General features: G+C 38.8%; 2 protein-coding genes and 1 pseudogene across 2 annotated transcripts; all 3 read right to left on the bottom strand.

Moving 5' to 3' along the window:
* Nucleotides 1–4,591: 4,591 nt before the first annotated feature.
* LOC129765775 (replication factor C subunit 3-like) lies at nucleotides 4,592–5,521 on the bottom strand (annotated as a pseudogene).
* Nucleotides 5,522–9,558: 4,037 nt separating this feature from the next.
* On the bottom strand, nucleotides 9,559–10,663 carry LOC129770650 (adhesive plaque matrix protein-like). The gene is made up of 2 exons (XM_055773605.1): nucleotides 10,607–10,663; nucleotides 9,559–10,482 (listed from the first exon to the last, which is right to left on the bottom strand). The coding sequence occupies exons 1-2, from the start codon at nucleotides 10,616–10,618 to the stop codon at nucleotides 9,667–9,669; spliced, it is 828 nt and encodes a 275-aa protein (XP_055629580.1). The 5' UTR covers nucleotides 10,619–10,663; the 3' UTR covers nucleotides 9,559–9,666.
* A 5,011-nt stretch (nucleotides 10,664–15,674) lies between these two features.
* On the bottom strand, nucleotides 15,675–16,647 carry LOC129769720 (cuticle protein-like). Its single transcript, XM_055772153.1, has 2 exons — nucleotides 16,562–16,647; nucleotides 15,675–16,409 (listed from the first exon to the last, which is right to left on the bottom strand). Exons 1-2 carry the CDS (start codon nucleotides 16,571–16,573, stop codon nucleotides 15,804–15,806), a joined length of 618 nt encoding a protein of 205 aa, XP_055628128.1. The 5' UTR covers nucleotides 16,574–16,647; the 3' UTR covers nucleotides 15,675–15,803.
* Nucleotides 16,648–18,782: the final 2,135 nt, after the last annotated feature.

The raw sequence follows: 18,782 nt of genomic DNA on the forward strand, positions 1-18,782 counted from the left end.
TAAACTTTCTTCTAACTACTGGCGAAACAATCAAATGAATAGGAGAAAATTTGCCAACGCTTTTACAGTAGAGAAAGAACGAGTATTGTGCTCCCGTGGTCGAGTGGTTAGCGTCAAGCATTATCATGTCGGGGGTTCGGGTTGGGTTTATATTCTGACCGTGAAATTTTTCGTCAAAGAAAGTTCTTTCGACCTTCACTAGTACACGCGTATTCTAGAGCTTCCCACTCAGAACGCATTATTCATCATAGAAATTTCAACTAAGGACTGATAAATATTACTCAAGTAATACTACGTTGAAACGGCGAAGTTCTCCCAGGAACGTTAGTGCCATTGAGGGGAAAAAAAAAGAAAACGAGTTTGGTTTGGTGCCGCCAATACAACAGCTTACTGCGAGCCTCGTTTTTCTCACATTTCTTTGTTTGTTCTGGCTCAGTTACATTGGTTTTAAGTGAAATTAGTTTTAGTACATACATTTAAATTTTTGCCTAATATCAGGCTTCGCATATAGGTTAGTGGAGAGAAATATTTGTCTGAGGAATTCGATACGATCTAAATAAATTGTTGGATAAAATGTTTTTTGGGATTTCCAAACAATCAATGTTTTCTGAAAATGCTTAGTTTGATTTTGCAGAGCTCAATTTAGTTTTTCCCTCACAAAAATGAGTAAAAATGCTTTTTAGAAACCTAAAGCAGGCCCTTCCCTTAAGGGGGTATTCTAGTGTAGAGACACGAATTTCGGACGTTTTTTCGAGTTCCGTAAAAATTAAACCAAGGAATATTTTTACTTTCCATTATATCATTATTTGTTCATCTATCTTTTAACAATAAAACAAAAATTAAACGGAGAAAAAAAATAATAACTAGAATTCAATATTGCTCTTGAAGTGAGAGGGTTAAAAAAAAAGTTGTACCATGGTACCATGTACCATGAATTGAATTGACTAGAAATGAATTGACGAGCGTTAAGAGTGACGATGACCAATCAACTATTCTAGTAAATGGTTATTCTAAATGACGTGACGAATGAATACAAATCTGTCTTTTGATTCAACCCGCGTGCACAAGCTTGTTTCAACGTCTATATTGAGTGAAACGAAAACTTGATTTCTGATGCCAAAAAGTAGTTACACCTTTAATGGACCACTTCATTGTTTAATCATCGTGAACTCGAAGATCGATACATGCGCAATGTATATATGTAGTGGTAGGTATAGAAAAAAGCAAAAAAATAATAACAACATGACAGTTGTAAACTGCCATTCTACGCATAGTTGTCCCATGTTCCAAAATCAGCAACTGAGAAAAACGCAATCAAAGTTTTCTCGCATATTTGTCTAACAAAAACTTTAAGCATTTCAGTTTAGCAACTTAGCAATGAAATGTGATGAGATCCCCTCACTGAATCAATCAAGCTTGACTACGGGTTTAAAAATTCATGGTGGGACTGTTATGCCTAGATTATCGACATGGGACAATTGAACTTGATGTTGTTTTTTGATATATTGAGAACAAACAATTTTTTTGTTGAGTTTTTCCGAAGGATTATGCATAGAAACATCGTTTTATGAAGAAATGAGTGATCTGCAACACCTCCGCAGAATATAAATCTGCTGCAAGAGCATCGGCATGCTCTCCACGCGGTTCTTCAGGTCTTGTGGTCCTGCTCTTCCCCATCGCACTTCAGGGCATCAAAATATTGTTATTGTTATTGGTGAAACTAGTTTTGTCAACCCTGGCACCGAGAATCGTCCAAAAATTATCAATGAGCGCGGTGCGATTCACCGCGAAACATCACGAACCCCAAATTATTGGATACACAATGGAATTGCTTTCTACGTTCTCCGTTTTTACTACTGAAGCAAATGTGATCTCGTGCATCAGGTCGAGCCGATTGCTCCAAAACATGTTAAAATGTCAAAACATGAGCCATCTTGGGGTCTTCGATGAAAACTTATCGATTTTCGAAGTGAATACTTTTGTCACTGTTTTTTATCAATGCAAATTATTCTTTAGTTTCTTCAATATTGTTATCAGGCATTCGCTAACAAGGTGTGTTCTGTTAAACTTTTTCTTATTTGTTTGAGAATTAGTTCGTTCATCCAAACCAGAAAAGGGTGCATTAGGCCTGCTGGAAGTGTGGCATGAAATTCTTGTACTTGAACCGACTTATTCGATATTGATCTACAAAAAAACATGGTGGGACAGTTATGAATAGAATATCAACATGGGACAATTGAGCTTGATGTTGTTTTTTTTAAGTTGGGGATAAACTATATGTTTTTTTTTGGGTTTTTCCGTAAGATTATGTTCATCGTAAGATCATTTCAATATGCAATGAAGTCCATTTGACAGGGAAGAATAAAATGAGATATTCAATTGAACGCCCGAATGACTATTGGGTAATGTTGGCGGAGAAACTGCTGGTAGAAGCAAAAACTCATTTCCAATTGAATGCGAAGGCGGATTGCTTCATACTCCCCTAACTATCCTCAGTTGAATATGACTTTGTCGAACCCTGGTTCGTATAATTGGATGTACAAGTATGATCTTACGAATTTATGATACACTGGATTATTTCTGACGCGATTTTTTTCCGTTATTGTTTTTGTGCGATTTTCTTAAAATTACGCGAGTGTTGAATTTTTTGCCATTTGGGGGAAATTCAACGATGTTTAGCTGATTTTACTGGCTGAATTGTTGAAGCCATGTTCCACCAGTAAGCATGTTTGAAAATTAGTTTGGATGATTTAGAAGGAATGATTCTGTTACGGATGATTCTCGAGAACTTTTCCTGTTCCGCTTATCTTCGACGTCTCTGGCTCTTTCTGATGTTTTTTTTTTAATTGAATTTACTAAACGTCCTCGAGTTTGAGGCTGTTTTACCTGAATGTCTATTTAGAGTTTTTGAAAAAAAATCTGATTTTTTTTTGAATTTATCTATTGAGAAATGACAAAAAATAATTTGAGCTACATACATTATCGAATACTGAAAATAGGAATTTTACTTGAAGAAACTAAAGAATAATTTGCATTGATAAAAAACAGTGACAAAAGTATTCATTTCGAAAATCGATAAGTTTTCATCGAAGACCCCAAGATTGCTCATGTTTTAACATTTTGACATGTTTTGAAGCAATCGGCTCGACCTGGTGTACGAGATCATATTTGATTCAGTAGAAAAAATGGAGAACGTAGTGATTTCGAATGCAATTCCATTGTGTATCCGATAATTTGGGGTTCGTGATGTTTTGCGGTGAATCGCACCGCGCTCATTGATAATTTGCCAGGGTTGACAAAACTAGTTTCACCAATAAAAATAACTATTCTGATGCCCTGAAGCGCGATGAGGGAGAGCAGGATCCACAGCACCTGAATAACCGCGTGGAGAGCATGCCGAAGCTCTTGCAGCAGATTCTGTAGCCCAAAGGAGGACACATTAATTATTAAAATGTTTTTCAATTTACTTTAATTATTTTTTTCCCGGTACAGAATGAAGTGGGCACTTTGTTTTGTCACTGTTTGTTTATCAATACAATTTTCAGAACTTTTCAGTATTCCATGAGTAAACCATGAAAAATTATAAAAATAAGATTTAAAAAAAGACTACAGAGTGTGTACTTTAGTTTGAACGAAATAAATGGGAGAAATTCAAGAAATAACGAGGTGGCCCATCAGTGTAGGGATGAATGATTTGTTCCATATGGATTATTTGGAGATCAATACAGCATAAATTAAAACGTATGGGCGGATCTATGGAAAGCGAAAACCCTTACCTTACTTACTAACCCTACTTTCTCAATAATTTTCAGGGCCCGAAATCTTCGAAGGTGAAAAATGAAGACGTATTTGGATCTCACGGCGCGTGAGATCCAAATATTCAGTAGTGATACTCACTTTTTTGTTTCTGGCACCTAACCAAATGACGGTTGGTTCCAATGCCTCTCACTGCCGATCGCTCTGTTTTCAACTTTACGTTACGAGAGCGGTGATTGTGGCCTATGATGGTAGTAGAAATGTGAGTGATCAGACAGTTCCAATCATTTTTGACAATCGCGACGGTTGTTTAAATTAGTTTGTTGAAGTAGAAGTTGTTGTTGTTGTTAGAGGTGTCTAAATTTTTCGTTTATTCGATTTTTTATTAATCGTGGGGCCAATATTCATTCGAATAATTGTCTTTCAGAATTCGATTAACCGAGCGAATATTTATTTCTTGTAGTCAAAACGAACAGACATTTATAATAAAAAATATTATGGTGTCAGAACTTTAAAAGTTACATTAAATATAATTTAAAAATAAACATGGTGCAGCATAATGGTTTTTGAATGAAATGGTATTTAAGTATATTGATAAATTTACCATTTCATAATTATTTGCGAACCATGAAAACGATCCGATCCGATTAGTTAATAAACGTGAGATGAACACAAAAATTTTATTTTTTCATAAAACGAAAGAAAACGAATTGCGATCTCAAAGAATCGCTCAAAAATCATCCACTTCCATTGAGGCTTTATTGAGAAACTTCTTATACAGTGCCACAAACTGCGCCACGAACACTTCCAGATGGAATATATGTTTGCTTCCTTGCTACATCCGGTGTTCATAATGCCCGGAAAAATTCAACGTTGGCGTCTTCAGACTCATATCGCAATTTTTAATCAGATTCGGTACCAATCCACAGATTATAAAGTTCAATAGAACGCCTTGTGATAGCAGCTGGTACAGCTGTTCCTTCACCACTTCCAGCTTCTGTGGACTTTGTTCGAGGGAAATCTGATTGGCGATTTTTCGATGGAATATTGGCCAGTCGATTTCCGGCTCCTCTTAGTTGACCGTGAACGCTTAGTGTTGTACCTTGCAAGCTTCCAGCATAAGGATAGCATAATTCTTTTCGCTAGCTCCGAAGAAATGTGCTGAAATACAAATAGTGTTGTTACATTCAAGAAACGAACAAATGACAATCTTACATTTAAAATTTTAAGAATATCCTCCCAAGATTTCCTCCTTATTCCCAAGCAACGACTCCTAACCGCGGGAATAACCCGTGGAGTAGAATTGGCGCACAAAATCAATCTGCACGTAGACAAATACTTTTCAATGGTTCTTCTCAGCGCATCCTGAGTATCTTTGGTCAACTAATCCACCTCGGACAAGACGAGTCTCATATTCACTGGGATCAATTTGCTTGATCAAATCCGACACGACCACCCTGTTATATATCCCGACAACCGATGAATTCAACTCCATGTGGTAATTACTGCTGATGGTCCTGATTTCCATCTTTCGGTTCGTGGGCGTTGTGAAGTTCATTATCTCATTGCGTAGCCGTTCCGCGCCCGGTTGGTAAAGTTTCCGCAACAGACACATGATGCGAGTTTTCTTACTGGCCTGGAAGGACCGTAGAACATGCGGGAAGTCTCCCTGGTAGCAAATATTAATCAGATGCGTAACTTGCGTTTTGTGGTAGTACAGTTTGGACAGCTGGCGCTGTCGGTAGCGGTCAACCCAGAGAGCCATTGTACACAAATTTTTTTGATGTATTATGTATACAAAAATCCTTGATGACTTTTTGTTTTCGTGTTGGCCTTTGTCAGAATAAATGTCCTCACCTCCAGAGATGTCATTTATACACATCAAAGTTTCAGATTTCGTCAAAAATCTGAAACGTTGATGTGTATAAATGGCAGATATTTTTGTAACTGCGAGAATAGCAAAGTAATGTATGAAAAAAGGGGTTGTTAGCGCAGGGAATCAAGTCATAAAGAGAAGAAATACCATATCCCTGCAGTCTGCAACTGAAAATATAAGTCTGCAACAGGATAGACAGGATTGTGTTGAATCAATTGCGAACATGTCTACAAATTTAGCATCCTTGCAATGATGAGAAACAAATTTGGTAAAAAAAATCGAAGTCGAACGGGTTTCAAAATAAGTACTAAGTACTAATACGAAGGACATGTGTAATACTACGTAGAGTTGGCGAAGTGCCAATAAAAACGTTAAGGCCATCTGAAAAGATGAAAAGAAAATACAAAATTCTTCAAATTGTAATTAAAATGAAACTGTATATTTACATCTGGCATCCCTGGTCGTGAAGAACGAACACAAAGAGGCGAATGTGTGAATATCGCCAAACATCAAACCATCAGCTAGACTTTTGAGTGTCGCACTATTCTGACATTTCAGCAACAGGACACTCACCAAGGAGCTTGGATTTCTGCTGTCAAGTAGAAGTTCACCATGTGTTAGTGTTGTGATAATACTCTTCTCACACTATTGGACTGGCTTTGGGATGGTCACCAAAGATAATCGTAGTACAAAATTTGTTGCTTACCTTTCTGTGAGTACCATCACTTGGTTCTCACGACAAATCGCAGCTCCGGCGTTGACTAGCGAGGATGACTGGCTGACTGACTCGACTCGACTAATGAATACAAATCTGCCTCTTCATTCAACTGACTTCAATCCACGCTTCCATTTCCCCCTGAAACTAATTTTATACCCGCGTAAGCAATCTTATTTTTACGTACATATAAAGAGGAACGAAAACATGATTTCAAAAAAAAAAGAAGTTACCCCATCAATGGACGGTTATTGTCTACCCATCGTGAAGTCAAACCAACGAACTTAGACATTTATCAAGTATGATCCTCGCGTTAGTATTAGTAAATAGTGAGCAAAATAGCGCACACACACTGCACGTTGTTTTATACGCGTGAATAATTTTCGTGTACGATACAACCAAACGCTCACCTGTAGCGTTTGTCAAACCACGTTGAACTCAAACATCGATGCATGCACACGTAGATGAGAGAGAGAAAGAGAGGAACGAATTCGTTTTGGGGGAAGTCACTTCAAAATGCAATGAGGACAATTTGACTGGGAAGAGTGAAATGATGGGCCTGATCACGAACATCACTGCCACGTACGCTTTCACGTCACTTACACTTCACTTAATCTGTTTGTGTCTATCATCATTGTCACGGACAGTTGCGTGTAAAAATAAACTCCGTGAAGTGAAAGAGTTCATTCCCGTTTATAAGAGACATGTCAATTGCATAATTTCGGGCGTTTGAACGTTATGTCGGTTTCAGAATTTCGGCCGTTTGAACGTTATGTAGGTAAAATTAATACCATGTATGAGATAATATTCCATTTAATTAAGCGTATGTTTTAGAGTGACAAGTTTGCGATTATACCTCGATGATTCTTTATTTTAATGCCAACTATTCCGGCTCATTCCATGATTCATTTGTTTGGTGCGTTGGTTTGCTGAATCGAACGCTGGTTTAAATATTAGGAGGAATACTTGGTTGCTAGTGAATAATATAGTTGTTGAACATATGGGAATGTAATTTTTCTTTCTTTTTCTATAAATTACTCTTGAGATAAAACATGACTATTACGTATAATAATGATCATCTCTGTCTTTCTCGGTTGAACAGTGAGAAGCATTTAATATAAGTCAAGGTTAGAATCATTTTGTGAGAACCATTTCTACAATTTTGTTGAAAAATAATACCTTCTTTAGCTCATAGAAAACCCGAATTTAACCACCTCACGATAAGTATAATCTGAGCTACACCCATATGGGATTCTGAATTTCAATCTTTTTATCCTTCCTATTCTCTTGAAATTTGATATACGGGACACGAGGTTCGATTTAATTATTTAAACAGAAACTGGTCAACAGCATCGGTCAGAAACATAATCTTCATATAAAACATCTGATGGATTTCAAAGAATTTTCTAAAAGCTGCAGATTTTCTTTAGACGGATTTCAAAATTATGAAAAAAGAATTTCAAAACAGTATCTTGAGAATGCTTTGCAATAATAGACTCTTTTTTTCCTTGTTTGAAGCTTATTATCAGTTCAGTTCAGTTCTTTGTTTTTAAGAAACATTAAACTTTGCAGTTTATTTGGCTCTTAAATCTATTTTTAACTTTTTTGATATTCTTCAAAACAATGTTGGAAAAACTTCACGGTTATTATTCAATACTTAAAATATCAACAAATCAATATTATACATTATCAACCATAATGATCGTCTGAGTCCAAATAAACAAATTTACGTCCTCTGGATACGTCAGGATTTCGTCTAAAAATGCCACCAAGCGGGTAAATTGCTGTTTGTTTGTCTTATCTTTCCTAAACAAGACAAGACAAGATTCAAAATGTTAGCAAAAAAGCTAAATAAATACGAAACTAAATTTACTCCATTCCGCGTAACAAGCTTTCACCGTCTAAAACACAAGTGACAAATATACCTGTTTTTCTCCGTGACATGACAGTATCGTGGTACATATTCATAATAACACCTAGTATCCATACCTCTCATGTGCTCCCTTGGCCGAGTGGTTAGCGTCATAACTAACATGCCGGGTGTTCGGGTTCGATTCCCGTTCTGGTCGGGGGAATTTTTCGTCAAAGAAATTTCCTCCGACTTGCACTGTGATCACGCGTATTCTAGAGCTTGCCACTCAGAATGCATTCAAGGCGTGTTATTTGGCATAGAAATCTCAACTAAGTACTAATAAAAATGACGCAAGTAATACTACGTTGAGACGGCGAAGTTCCTCTTGGAACGTTAGTGCCATTGAAGAAGAAGAAGAAGATCCATACCTCTCACGCAGAGATCACGAGTGCAATTCTCACTCCCGACATTCTTCCGAAAAAAATGGAAGTAAAAGTGACGAACCAACCGAAATGTGTTGAAAGTCACTATAATAAAGAAAAAAAAATAACACCTAGTTCGTCAACGTTGTCACGACGGATGAACTCTTCCGGATTCTACACACACGGTGACAGTCGTAATAAGGTTGTATACAATTCACTTCGTTTTCACCGTGAAGTGACGTTCGTGATCAGACCCGATATAGTCGAGTCGGTAGAGGAAGATAGCGACTAAACGCCCGACTGACTGTTTAGTCGTTTTGGCGGAGGAACTGCGTGAAGAAGCCAAAAGCCATCAGATAGTCAGCTGATTATACTCTGTTGGCTATGACTATGCAGAGCCTTGCTAATTAGATAAAACGATTGCGTTAAGGCCTCGTGCACAAATTATGTAACGCGAGAAGGGGGAGGGAGGGAGTCGAGGTTGCGTTACTTACTGTGTATTAGAGATAGGAAATTGCGTTACGTATGGGGAAGGGGGTCCAAAATCCGGATTTTTAGCGTTACGTAATTTGTGCACGACGCCTAAGTTCCGTAATGCCATCTCTTTTCTTAGTGAACAAATCGGTCTGGATGTAATTCGGTTGTTTATTCCAAGGGAATGCTAAGAACCGCCATACTCTTGACAATTACATTCAACGCGTAAGCATATATGAACCATCTAAAGGGTTTGCCCAAAACCGGTTTTCTGCCATCAAATCACTAGACTAGTGCCACCATTTGGGAAACGAAGTTTTATCTATTATTTTGAAAAGATTTTAAACGAAAATCGAAAGTTGAACTTAGTTCGCTAAAAATATCTTCATGAACCATCATTTACCACTTATTCAGTGTATTGAAATTGTTCGGATCAGATTAGATTGAAATGAAATATACAATGTTTTCAACAATTTTGTAAGATGTATTCAATCGATAACTCAATATATTTGGCAGTTTTGCCGATCACATTTTGTATCATATTATCACGTATGTTATCATCGAGATAAATTTACCATCCGTAGTGAGCGCTGTTATCGGCGTAGCTGACCTGAGAAACGTGGCCAGCTGGGGCGGCATGAGCGTAGATTGGCTCCGAGACAAGGGTCTTGGCGTATGATGGCTGAGCGACGACAGTTTGGGCATAGGTTGGTTGAGCGGCGTATACCTTCGAGTAAGATGGCTGAGCCACAATAGTCTTGGCAAGAGGAGCGTAAGACAATCCGGTGGAGTATTGCAAGTTCTTCACAATAGGAGCAGCTTGTGCGTAAGAATAAGCTGGTTGAGCAACGATGGTCTTGGTATATGCTGGTTCAGCGTTGTAAACCTTGGTGTAGGCTGGCTGGGATACGATGGTCTTGGCGAGAGGAGCATAGGACAGGGTGTTGGTATATTCCAAGTTCTTCACGAGTGGGGCAGCTTGGGTGTAAGCATAGGACGGTTGCTGTACAAGGGTCTTCGTGTATGCTGGTTGTGTTCCGTAGACATTGGTGTAAGCGGGTTGAGCAACAATGGTCTTGGCGACAGGAGCATAAGCCAGTGTCTTGGCTGGGGCGCTGTAAGCGAGTGGTGCAGCATGACCGTAGGTATAAGCTGGCTGGGCAACCACAGTCTTAAGAACTGATGGTTCATGAACGGCGTATGACTGTGGAACGGTATAGTGGACGGCTGGTTGAGCATATTCCACGGTTTTGGCCACAGCCACTTTCGGGGAGGCATGGTGAGTAACCGAGCTGTAGCTCACTGCTGGAGCAGACGAGTAATGACCATGATCGGCTTGAATGTATCCAGCGCTAACACAGGCCAGGCCAGCTAACAGAGCAACAATCTATGAAAAGATAACAATTAGGCACGCTTATTTTCACATATTTTCACATTTACACTACCACCCTCATGGGGCATTTCGGTTCAATTCACAACATGTCGCTAAGCCAGAAAGCGAATTTTCTTACCTGTAACGCCATTATGTTTTGATTTACTAGAAACCGAATTGGTCGAATTAAAGTTAGCTGAATGAATGATATAGTTTAGCCGAGTGCACTCGATATTTATATTGAAAATCCAAAATCGTTTTTTGATAGACCCCCAACAAAGCCCGCCGCGAAGCACGAAACAGAGAGTGACCTTCTGGTAGCGCAAAAAGAGAAGCTATCACACATAAAGTGACAGTAAAAGGGGTTCACAGTATTTATTGATGATATACGATGGTAGCGATAAAATTGTGGTTTCCTTATGATTCTTAGCAGCACGGGATGGTTGAAACGTATAAGGGATACTTGTTCTTGAATTAAAGGATGAGCTTTTGCGTATTCAGTATGTTTGAAGTGGTAGCTGTTAATCTGGGAACGGAATACGTTCGCGACCGACAGCGCGAACGTAGAATAATTTTCCCATGAAGTAGTTTACAATTTTCATCATCCAAAACATTCCCTTTCTTTCGGAGTGCAATGAATGGTGTGGAAGCAAACGATGAGAACCATCCAAACGCTGTATTCAAATTCCGTATCCATCCTTTGAGCATAGTGACATTCTACTGATTTAATTTCTCAAGATCAGAGTTACCATAATTCCGGCTTACCTCTTTCGGCTGAAGAATCCGTCTATCCTGTTGATGGTGCGAGTCACCTGGATCTTATTTTGGATGATCCTTTCGATATTTTGGTATGTTGATCAATTTACCATTAACGATCTGTTCCAATGTGAGCTCAAATGATTGATTTTACTTTGGGTTAGTGTATGACGGCAATAGAAAGCCATGTTACGAATGAAAACATCATTTTCGCATGAATTATAATAAGTTGCATAGATCCTTCATCGTTCTCAATCATTTGAAACATTTTTTTATAAATAAAAATACTCAAGAAACTCAAGAAAACGGGGTATCAATATATAAATATGTAGTCTACATATGTTTGACGAAGAATGAATAAATAAATAAATTTAATTGTTGCCACGGTGGACTGCGACAGCCTACACAAACGCCGTCAGTTGAGGCATTTAACTTTTGCGGCTCTGTAATGCACATTTAGAGTTATTTCTTGCTTCCACCCGTGTTGAGTTTCATTCTCGTAGAGAGCGTTCTAGCAAATCGGTGTCTGTTTCACTACCCTATATCGGTTCAATATTTTTTTGAATAACAAATGTTTATGTTCATAACACTTCGAAGTTGTAGGAATACATTTCCATGTTAGATTAGTTGGAAAACAGCTGATTGTGATCCAAATCTTTCCGATTCTTTTAAAACTTTGTACATTTACATTCTAACAAATATATACGGATTGTTTAAAAAAAAATGCTTTAATTATCATAAGAAAATATATTTTATTCCCTTCAGAATAGTTCCCTTCTGAAGTAATACACTTTTTCCGAGGAACAATCCAATCACCGAAATGCTTTTTATAGCTGTATCATCATGTTTTTAGCCACTTTTTTTACTATTCGTTTATTTTTACAGTTATTTTTACATAAGTTTCAAAGAGCCGAATTCTTAAATATTAGGCTGTCAAAAACGTCCTGCGGTATTTCCGCGAGGTGTCGTTGTAAGCGCGTAGTTCTAGTTGTATTCATTGTATCGAGTCATACTATAGCTTGTTGGAACGGTATTTTTGCGCGCTATAATATAGTCCTTGACAGTGTTTTGTTTGGTTAAGTCGTTCGTGAGTTATAGTGTCGCAAATATGGAGCAAAATAAAGAGAAAATCCGACATATTTTACAGTACTACTATGACAAAGGCAAAAATGCATCTCAAGTTGCCAATAAAATTTGTGCAGTTTATGAACCCGATACAGTTTCCATTTCCACCGCACAACGATGGTTTCAACGTTTTCGTTCTGGTGTAGAGGTCGTCGAAAATGTGCCACGCTCCGGAAGGCCTGTCGACGAAAATTGCGACAAAATCGCTGAATTAGCCGAGAAAGACCGGCATAGTAGCAGCCGTAACATCGGCCAAGAGCTGGGGATAAGTTATCAAACCGTTATTAACCATTTGAAGAAGCTTGGATTTACAAAGAAGCTCGATGTATGGGTGCCACACACGTTGACGCAAAAAAACATCTTTGACCGTATCGACGCATGTGAATCGCTGCTGAATCGCAACAAAATCGACCCGTTTCTGAAGCGGATGGTGACTGGCGATGAAAAGTGGGTCACTTACGACAACGTGAAGCGCAAGGTCGTGAAGGTCGTGGTCGAAGCCCGCTGAAGCGGCTCAGACGGTGGCCAAGCCCTCATTAACGGCCAGGAAGGTTCTGCTGTGTGTTTGGTGGGATTGTCAAGGAATAATCTATTATGAGCTGCTTTCCTATGGCCAAACGCTCAATTCGGACCTGTACTGCCAACAACTGGACCGCTTGAAGGTAGCACTCATGAAGAAGAGGCCATCTTTGATAAACAGAGGCCGCATTGTCTTCCATCAGGACAACGCCAGGCCACACACTTCTTTGGTGACGCGCCAGAAGCTCCGGGAGCTCGGATGGGAGGTTCTTTTCCATCCGCCATATAGTCCGGACCTTGCACCAAGTGACTACCACCTGTTTTTGTCCATGGCGAGCTAGGTAGTCAGAAGTTAGCCACAAAAGAGGCCTATGAAAATTGGCTATCCGAGTTTTTTTGCCAATAAGGAAGCGAGCTTCTATAACAGGGGTATTATGAAGTTGGCATCTCGTTGGGAACAAGTCATCGAACAAAACGGCGCATATTTGACTTAAAACAGATGATTGTAACTAATTTTATGAACAAATGAAAATTCAAAAAAAATACCGCAGGACTTTTTTGACAGCCTAATATATTTTTATATCTATATATAAACAATTTTTTCAATTCAGTTTTTTTAGCCACTTGTTTGCGATAAAAATTTTGAAGTCGTGCTGCAACTTTTCTCATATCCAAAACATCTACCACATATCATGGACGAATGAGCATAGCGGTTTTTAAAACGTAATCCGAATTTGTCATTCCGAATGCCGAAAGCTATTTTAGACATGAAAAAATGAGGAAAACTACAAGCCCTTCTAGTTGATTTTAGTCTATCTTTTTTGTTAGATTATCTTTAAGACATATTTGAAGACCTCCATATCCTATCGAGTACATATACGTGAACTTTCAGTATGTGTCCCACCCCAAGTGTCCGTCTTTCCCGACTCAATCTTATTTTTTCAAAGATACCGGACACATTCATCATTCAAAATTTCTGCCTCATAGACAAATTTTATTTTACCTAGACTATCAATTTGTGGTGAGATAGATATATATTTTTTGTGAAATTCCCGTAAAAAAAACAATTTTTACTTAGGGTGTCCGTCTTGCATATTTGCATATAAGTGACGAACCAGCCGAAATGTGTTGAAAGTCACTATAATAGAGAGGAAAAAAAATATTTGCATTCAATATGGAATGTATATGGAAGAAACAAAACAATGTTTAAAAAATTCACGGTTTCATGATGTTATTGATGGTTAGTTCATGAAATCTTGTAACTGATTGTTTTTTAGTAGATGACAATTGTATTGTGACTTATTTCCACCATTTAAGGAGTAGAATGGTCCAGAAAACAGTCGTATTTTTAGTCCTCTGAAATTGCAGCATTTTCATGAAATGTTGCCTAATTGTACTATTTTTCTCAAATCACGTACACTGACACTGTGAGCCTTCGAAATATCACAAAAATAATGAAAATTTGTTTGTTTCTATGAAGTAAGAGTAAAAGTGTAAGTGTAGGAGTGAAAAAGATCAACAAAAGTATCGCCTTCATCCATATTCTTCGACGTGGTTCTCCAAATATCCACTGTAACATGTCACATTTGTGTGGATGCTCGAATGTATGCTGGTAGCACTGCAGAGTACCGATAGCTTTATGGCATCCGCCCCAGCATATACATCCCTGTTATGGCATCTCCCCTGGCAACGCATCAACAAACGATTACGGTCGTGCGACACCAAGCTCCGCCTCTTTCGGCCTCTTTCGCTTTCAAGCATTAGCCCAGGTAAGACGTGATTCGCAACATAGGAACAAAATGATGGATTCCCGGGCTGGCGAATTACACAACATTGTACTCTTATGTACTCAGTGGGAACTCCAAAAAATATGTGTTTTTAATAGATAAGAAGCTTACTGAAAATAACGTTTTTACATGGACGGGAAAGGCAATTGAATGTAAACACAAATATTGACGTCACAATTCGAGGAGTGGCTATGACAGTGAAGTCCGATTGAGTTAATATTTTGCATTTGGTATTTTATCGTGTAAATCAACATTTCGCACGAAGTTCCATTTGAGAAATCGAAATGACCATTTTCATTGACACCCTAAACCATACGTTTTGCTACGTATACAAAAAAAAAGACCCAGAGTGTCAATTTTTGACAAAATATTTTTTTTCGAGGTGATAGTAGATCTCGACGTTTCATGCAATTCGAAGACATTTGGCATCAAAAATAGGGTTTTCGAAAACATAATTTTCATGTATTACGTTGAATATTTCAGTAACATTGTTTGCCACTGTTGATAATTAAAGAGTGACAAACATAATAGTGTTTGTGCCAAATTTAAACAAAATGTGCCAAATAATTGGCCTCTGAACAGATTTAAGTTCTCGTTCATGTATAAAATTTCTCATGTATCCATTGTTTGGCAAGGTATTTGCACCTGTGGAGTGAAAACCAAGGTTTTTGTTCCAAACAAGACGGTAGACTCGAAGTCTCAGGAAATACTTGCACACCAGAGACCAGTGAAGTTTTGGACAGATTTGAAGAGTTACCGACTCATCTAGAACGACTTGAATCCACTCAATTACCCCCAATCCCGCCCAATAGAAAATCATTTTGCAATTACGAAGCGGAAGCTTAAAATGACAGGTAATACGGATCGAGACACTTCTCAGATGACTCAGATGATGATCTTTAGACTCAACAATTGGTTTTCTCAAGCCTGAAATTCAAGTAAAGGAAGCATTTCACGATTAGGGCAATTAGTGTAGATACAACGAACGTTGTATTAGTCATAAATCAAAATCAGTTCAGATAATTTTCAACAAATATATTTAACAAAACTGTACAACATATTCGACATCGGCTGTGGACATTACCGCTTTTTGTGATCACATTATCCTTTCTCTCTCTCTCTCTGAACACTGTCACGTCCTCAAATAGTTTACCAAGCATAGTGAGCGCTATTGTCGGCGTAGCTGACGTGGGAAAGATGGCTAGCTGGGGCAGCATGGGCATAGATTGGCTCCGAGACCAGGGTTTTGGCATAGGTTGGTTGAGCGACCAGGGTCTTGGTGTAAGTTGGCTGGGCAGCATAAACCTTGGTGTAGGCTGGCTGGGACACAATGGTCTTGGTGTAGGCTGGCTGGGCTACGACGGTCTTGGCAAGTGGAGCATAAGCCAGCGTCTTGCTGTACTCAACGTTCTTAACCAGTGGGGCGCTGTAGGAGAGTGGTGCAGCATGGGAGTAAGTGTACGATGGCTGCTGGACGATGGTTTTGGTGTAAGCTGGCTGAGCCACCAAGGTCTGGTGATGAACGGTTGGTTGGTGCACGGCCAATGGGGCAGCATAGTGTACGGCTGGTTCAGCATAGTGAACTGCCGGCTCGGCGTAGGCCACGGTCTTGGCCACAGCCAGCTTTGGAGAAGAATGATGGGTGACCGAGCTGTAGCTCACGGCAGGAGCGGACGAATAATGAGCCATTGGGGCATGATCAGCTTCGATGTAACCAGCGCTGGCACAAGCCAGAGTGGCAAACAGGGCAATCATCTGCACGTAAAAGAAAATATCACATGATTAGCACATACACTTGAAATTCACTGCACATATTGTCACTGAATCTTCCACATTAATTGATTTTCATAGAATATATATCCAATGTTTTGCCACACTAATCCGACTTGGGAACACACATTTCTCACCTTAAACGCCATTTTGACCGTAGATTATAAACTTGCAAGACCGATCGAATAGAAGTGAACCGAATGAATGATACAGTTCAGTCAGGTGCACTGAATATTTATATTGAAAAATCTGAACTCTTCGCCGGCATCACAGCCCTTCCCCGCGTGATGCGAAGAAGAGAGAACGACCTTCGGGGGGCTGTCAAAACACAGAAACTATCACATAAAATACCCATAACCCGTCGGATTTACGTTTGCTGATGAGATACGATGACATGATGATTATTTTTTTTATTTGCAATCCGCGTTACGCTCGCTCGCCGTTCGATGATGTGCGATCGAAGGAGATTGGGGAGATCAGGTGGCGGCTACTTGGGAAGGTGCAAAGAAATACGCTTCATTCGCTCTAATTCACTTCCGAATTTCGGTGGCTTCACAAAACGAGCCGAAACTGTTTGCCGGTGGGTTATTTCGTATGAATGAGGTCGTTTTTTTTGCCTTACTGACAGGGTATCCTTCGATGAACAACAAAGAGGTTTCTAATAATGGTTATACAGCTTGTTTATTTCACATTATAAATTTCGAATTAAATCAGGACATGCGTTCTTGCTTTGCTAGTTGGAAGTGAGTTAATCTTAGTTTTACAATGCGAACGCAGACTATTTTCCTATCATAAATCTACCATAATTAGAAAATGACTGATTGATCGTCCTCGTTGCTTTTGATTATTCGAGCCCTAAATTAGTTTCGATCGTGAGCAATTGCGGCGTCAGCGGTAACATCGATATGATAATAACCAAGTGCTCCTCTTCTGCAATATTGGAAATTCTGATACGACAATCCTTACTATATTATTCAAAAATGAACAACATTTGTGATTTCTCGTTGAAAACAAATTTCTATAAATTTGAATATCGAAAAATATCGAGTGAATTTCACGGCTGACACGATGTGCGCTGGCGCGTTATCATGCTGTAATTCACCGTGTCTTTTGACCCATCCCGATCTTTTACCGTCAATCTAAAGCTTCATCCGCACACAGAGCATCTTCTTTCGGTCGAAATTAAAAAAAAAAAACTTTTGACATGTCAAAACCGTCTCACATGTTTTCATTGGAACATGTTCGCCAACACACAACACTATACGCGGGACGCGATGGGTCGGACAACTTCCCATAGATGGACAGCATCAGGCCCGAAACAGGTCGACCAAAAAGGTAAATTTGACATCCTTTTTACGGTTGTAAGAACAATGAGTGTTGTGTTTTGTCGCATCCCGCGTACACTCTGTCCAACTTCTATAAGACCAGGTGATGATCTTGCTGCTTTGTGCCATTGTAAACAGCTTCAACTTATATTCTAGTGTATTGGTATTGGTGACTACCATAAACTGCATGATTTTCATACGTGTGTGTGCAAGCGCTGAGCGTAAACCAAAGGTTTTGTATTTTTCAAGTGTCAAGTTTCTATAAAACCAGTTACATTTTTCCGTTGTTTTAGTTGTTTTGATCAATAAATCTGAAAAATGCCGAAGGGAAAAGTGCTCACGGAGAGAAAAGAAAGACAAATCGAATCATTTCACCAAAAAAAATGTTGGTACACTCATACCTCGCTATACGGCCGCTCTTTGTACGGCATTTTGCTATAACGGCCCTCTTCAATTATGGCACGTTTTCGATTTACGGCCTAAAATGTCTCGTTATAACGGGAAAAAAAACTTTTGAGGATTGGTTCAAAAATTCCTTTTGTACAGAAGTGAAAAAATATTCGCGAGACAACAACTTAAACAACAAAACCGTTGGGTATGTATACATACAAATATTCTATGTAACATGAAGTTGATTCATTTTTGTTTATAGATTTTTGTTGGTTTTTATGTATGTATGTTGTATCATATGTTTTGTATGTTTTATGTTTATTTTTTTTTATCCCATTTATTTATTTAAGGCTCATTAGCATTTTAGCTGTAACCGAGCCGAATTTTAATCGTGTACATGTTACATGGTTATCATATCTATAATTAGCACATTACACAGTTGCCATTCGCCAGTATTCCTTCTATACCATTACATATGGTACATTCACACAGTAGCCATTTAGGCGTAAGAGTATTCTTTTTCTGTTCTTCCATTATCCAGTTAGACCACCGGACAGCGGAGACAGTTGATTGATCATTGTTGAGTTATTTATAGAACAGCAGCCCGATGTGTCTTGGCAGAGCAGAGCAGTTGTATGGATGA

This window comes from Toxorhynchites rutilus, chromosome 2 (genome assembly GCF_029784135.1).
Source record: "Toxorhynchites rutilus septentrionalis strain SRP chromosome 2, ASM2978413v1, whole genome shotgun sequence".
Lineage (NCBI taxonomy): Eukaryota > Metazoa > Arthropoda > Insecta > Diptera > Culicidae > Toxorhynchites > Toxorhynchites rutilus.